Source organism: Corylus avellana, chromosome ca7, assembly GCF_901000735.1.
Source record: "Corylus avellana chromosome ca7, CavTom2PMs-1.0".
Lineage (NCBI taxonomy): Eukaryota > Viridiplantae > Streptophyta > Magnoliopsida > Fagales > Betulaceae > Corylus > Corylus avellana.
Window position 1 is genome coordinate 7,371,031 of NC_081547.1, and position 5,208 is coordinate 7,376,238.

Sequence of the window (5,208 nt, forward strand, 5' to 3'; positions counted from 1 at the left end):
ATCTTCCTTGTAACCACCTTTTGAAATGTGATATGGGAACTCTTAGACTTAGATTGGGTTTGTTAAGTGGACGGATCGAGTTGGGACTCTCTATCTGTTGGAGTGTAGATCACATGTATGTGTTGATTGAGTGCATGCCTATACGAGCCCACGGTCTAGGAGCATTAGTAACTCTTTTCTATATGGACTTTGGGCTTTGTTCTTAATGAGAGAGATTGGGCCTTCAACCTTGTTTGGATAATTGTAGTAGGCTTTCCTGAGGCTCATTCCTAAAGCCCACTCCAGTAGTCCGTCATTCTCTTATGTCACCGTAGTGGCTCAATGGAAATTAAGTATTTGTGAGGCTCACTCCACTCATTTTAAGCAACATGCCTTAAATTATTTGAGTACTTTATGATTAATATCTAAGCAATTCAAAACACAAAACACTCATACAACATTTAAAATGACTTTTTGTTGAAATAAATTATAATGATGAGGCTCTAATATTATGTTGAAGTTTGTAGGGAAAACTATAAAATACAGAAATAATAGCCGAATTATAATGACGAGGCTCTAATATCACCGGTCACCACACATTTGTCAAATCCAAGACAATTAAGTTAATTAATTAGCACAAGATATGTGGAAGAAGAACAAGTTCGATTATATACATATAAAATTTGAATATACATACACCGTTGGAGGTGGAGAATATCGAATCTTACGGCCACGAGGTTGTGCTTATGGCAATTGTCACCTACACTTCATCTCAGAGATTCACGTGCCACGTATTTGACCAATACACGTTCTTTTGTAGTTTTTTTTTCTGACCAAATCTGAAAACCTTAGGATCCTCGAACATGATTTCCGGGCACACGTGGATTGATCTTTGCACCATTATTTAATATTGAGACGAGCTCACTGGATAACAAACTAAAAGCGGCGCATGCTAGCTTTATCTCTCCAGAAGATAAAGTAGACGCGTTGAAAAAACGTGTTTGTTAATCAATGTTTGCTACCAAATATGGAAAAGGAAAAGAAGGGGTGAGTTCGTGTGCGTGTGCGTGTGCGTGTGCGCGGCTTGTTTAAATTGTGGAAGCCCTCCTCCTGAGAAATCTCGAATCGCTTGGTTTGGCAATCGCAATACTATTCGAACGGGCAATTGGGTCAGCGCCTCTGTTTCTCTCGTGTTAATCATTGTTTTGATTGATTGGTTCCTTTCTATATGCTTCCACTGTTTGATCTTTCTTTTGTATTATGAATCCCATTGAAGATTTATACTCGAAAGCCATCTGGGTTGTTTATATATGTGGGATTGTAACCTGATAAACACACAAACATGCTACCAGAAAGAAAATACAGCAATTAGATGTTTCATCATTGTCATCTGGTATAAACCTGTTTTCCTTGAGTGGGTTTGAAAGACTTACCAAGAAAGATGTATGAGGAGTTTTTTTTTTTTTTGGATTGCTAGTTCTTATCCAATTCATTAAGCATCACAACCTTGTCCCCTTGATCATGTGTTCTTGTTTGCGTGACATGAGGATGGAGAGATTTACTTTGGTTCTTTAGTTTGTTATGATTTTCTGTAGGCTTTGTACACATGGTGGTGAAAGTCTGGATTCATGATGTGATTTGTAGTTTTTATTTGAACTTCGGCTGTCTTTTGTTTTTAATTAGTGAGCCACTTTGATTCCTTGTGATTGATATATGGATGTCTTCTTTCAATATTAGATATATTGCCATATGTGTATGTTTTTGTTTTCCCATGCCCATGCCCATGCCCTACTCTTTTTGGGGACTTTTCAGTAGTTGGTCCTTATACCTTGTTCTCTTTCTTGTGACTGGCTAGAGGTAAAGTAGAGAATACATGATCAAAACTTTTGGAAAAATCTGAACTTTAAAACTTTTTCAATAATAAACTAACTTGCTAATTGCAGTAAGCAAGAAGAAAGAACTTAATGTTCAGCATCTTGGTCCTTATCTCTCCCATGGATCTAATGACATGTTTTTAACAAAATAATAATGAATAATTTGATTATGAAAATTGATGGAGTTTTAGAAGAATGAAAAATCACATAGTATGTTATAGATCGTATCAAGCTTTTTCCCCCCCTTTTTGGTGGGTTGGGGTGGGTAATTGCCAATGAGGCTTCGAGTATAAATTTGTTCTTATGTTGTTTTAAACATATGGATGAATATCATTTTCATCCTATTCGATAGTGCATGATTGGGATGAAATACTTCTATTATATCTTTCGTTTTTATGCTTTGCTTGACTTCTGGAGAACACGTATAGTGTGTTCAGAATTGCTCAACAAATATCTTTGTTTTGGCATTTTCTTTTCTCTCGTCTTAGATCTTCAAGGAACCAAACTGTCTTAAAACATTTATAGGCTTCCTCCCGTTTGATTGCTTTACATTAACTACATATGGATGACAACTCTATTTGATATTGGCCCTAACAGCCCAGTTTTTGCAATTTTGCAGCATTAATTTCAAGTTGAAGAAAAATGGATGGTGGAAAGGACAAGCATGATCATGAGTCTAGTGACAAAGGAATGTTCTCTCACCTTGCTGGATATGCTGCTGGACACTATCCTTCACAAGGATACCCTCCACAAGGATACCCTCCACAGGGATATCCTCCTCAAGGATATCCCCCACAAGGATATCCCCCACAAGGATATCCCCCACAAGCCTACCAACCAGGTGGATATCCTCCCCCAGGTGGATACCCTCCCCAAGGTGGATACCCTCCCCAAGGTGGATATCCTCCCCCAGGTGGATACCCTCCCCCAGGTGGATACCCTCCCCAAGGCTATCCTCCCCCAGGTGGATATCCCTCCAGTTATCCTGGTCCATCAGCTCCATATCATTCAGGTATATTTTATCTCCCCTTACTTAGAAGATACATAGTTCAAAATAGCCATTAGCCGTATCTGATGTATATCTGATATGAATATGTCAGGATACAGTGGGACGCAAATTGGACAAATATCACTCAATAAGAATATGTATCAGTAAACTAGAAAATTAACTTAAAACTTATGGAGACACCGGAATATGATAGTATATGGCTGAGATATAGCACAGATATAGTATAAATACAATACACATACATTTGGGGTACATGTTTAATTTTCCTAAGAAAATTGGGGGTCTACATGTGAAAGAAAAAAAAGGATATAGTTTTGTAGAACTTTAGAAACCTTCAAAATTTTGAATTTGCGTGAATATTTACATATCATCGTGTCCATATCGTATTTTATCGTATCCCTTATTGGTAACGATGCTTCATAGCCTGTCACTTAGCTCTCTTATATGAAATTGTATTATATGAGTTTCAGTTGTCATTTTAGTCATAGAGAGCCTTAATGGTCAATCCTTACTTTCTATGGTGAAAGACATAGGGGAAAAGGACCAGAGGATGCTCTCTTCCCCAATTTTATATTTTCTGTTGCGAAGGCATTGATGGTTGAAACCATTAAGATTTTTTTAAACAAATTTAAATAAAGTCCAAAAATTATCTTTAATTGGTGCTCTTATTGGTAATTCTGGAATCTTATAAATATATTATATGGGATGCAAAATTCATCATTTGTAGTTTGATTCCTTATATAGGATTTGTGGCTGTAGGATTTTCCTGTACTACAACTGAAATGAAAATTAAATAACATTTGAATAGACCACAAGCCTTTATTAGAGGGTATTCTTGGGCATCTGTTGCATAGGATTAAATTTGCTTTCAGTCTCCAGCTCTACAGCCTACAGGCATGTGCATGTGATATATTATTAGCCAAATTGTAATGGACATGATATCTATTAGATGATTTATGACCACTCAGTCCTCAGAAGAGTTAGAAGGCTGTTAGTAGAGTTATATATATAACTTCCATTTCGCTTCATTCATTGTATTTTTGCTGATAAATAATTATTACAGGGCATGGATCTGGTATGGGTGGTATGGGAGCATTGGTAGCAGGAGGTGCTGCTGCTGCAGCTGCTGCTTATGGGGCTCATCAGCTCTCACATGGTGCCCATCATCTCGGACATGGGGGTCATTATGGCTATGGCCATGGAAAGTTCAAACATGGCAAGTTTAAGCATGGGAAATTTGGCAAGCGCTGGAAGAATGGCGGCATGTTTGGAAAGCATAAGTTCAAGAAATGGAAGTGATACGGCGGCTATTGGTAGATGTAATAATGTTCATGTGGAGCTCAAGGTTTGAATTTTTTATGGAGCAGGGGAAGATTTGCAGTTTTATGCTTTAGTAGTATTGTCTATTATTATTACTATTATTTGTCTTTTATGAGAATGTCACACCTATTGTTTATGTGATTGCAACTCATCTTGTTTCCTTAAAAGATATGTAAATGTGTCTTAATGAAAAAAAAGAAAAAGAACAAAAAGAATGGATGGTTCCTGGAAATTCAATGAATTTGGTCTTTTGAACATATGAAGCATTTTGGCGATTGCCGCCTCTGCTACTTGGACAAAGTTTTTTTCCCGTCTACTAAATTGATATTTGTCTTTTAGAGCACGTGATACTCACATTCGTCTTGAACAAAGTTTTGTTTCGTCTTGAACAAAATTTTGTCCATAATAAGGCGGGCATCGGCAAATAGTAATATTCTTCTTTCATGGGCTTGCAAGACATTTGCTATATTACAACCTCTAAAGTTCATACTTCAAAGCTTATGTTTTTCTCATTATCTGGTCTATATCAAACCTTTAAAACTTTGTTTCATGAAAGAACGGAAAAGAAAGCTGTGATAAAGGGGATCAGGATGGTCTTCATTTCAAGTGAAATGGAGCAGTCATTTCATGGTCCAAAAGGATATCTTCAGGTTTAACCCAAGTGCTAAGAAGGATATCCACAAAAGCATCTACATTGAGAGGCCCAATTTGATTTTCTCCAAATTATTCTAACAATATCCCCCAAAAAGATGATGTGAAGTTTCTAATTTGAGGTTGCATAGTGGGGGTGGAGAAGAACTTTGCCAGCTTTGCTCTCACAGAGAGAATGTTGAAACAAGTGGCTCATATTCTTTTAGACATAGAGAGTAATATTTAAATATTAGTGGTTGGCCGAGTAAATGGAGCGGAGTGAACGGAACAAAGTAGACGGTTTTAAGCTGACATCCCTATGCATAGGTCATACTATAAGAAGAAGAAAGATTTTTTTTTTTCTTGAGTTCAATTTTATGAAAAAGTTAATGAAGT

At 36.9% G+C, this 5,208-nt stretch overlaps 1 protein-coding gene across 1 annotated transcript; it reads left to right on the top strand.

Moving 5' to 3' along the window:
• Positions 1 to 1,005: 1,005 nt before the first annotated feature.
• On the top strand, positions 1,006 to 4,441 carry LOC132187188 (uncharacterized). Its single transcript, XM_059601409.1, has 3 exons — positions 1,006 to 1,148; positions 2,473 to 2,865; positions 3,926 to 4,441. The coding sequence occupies exons 2-3, from the start codon at positions 2,496 to 2,498 to the stop codon at positions 4,159 to 4,161; spliced, it is 606 nt and encodes a 201-aa protein (XP_059457392.1). The 5' UTR covers positions 1,006 to 1,148; positions 2,473 to 2,495; the 3' UTR covers positions 4,162 to 4,441.
• The last annotated feature ends 767 nt before the right edge of the window (positions 4,442 to 5,208 follow it).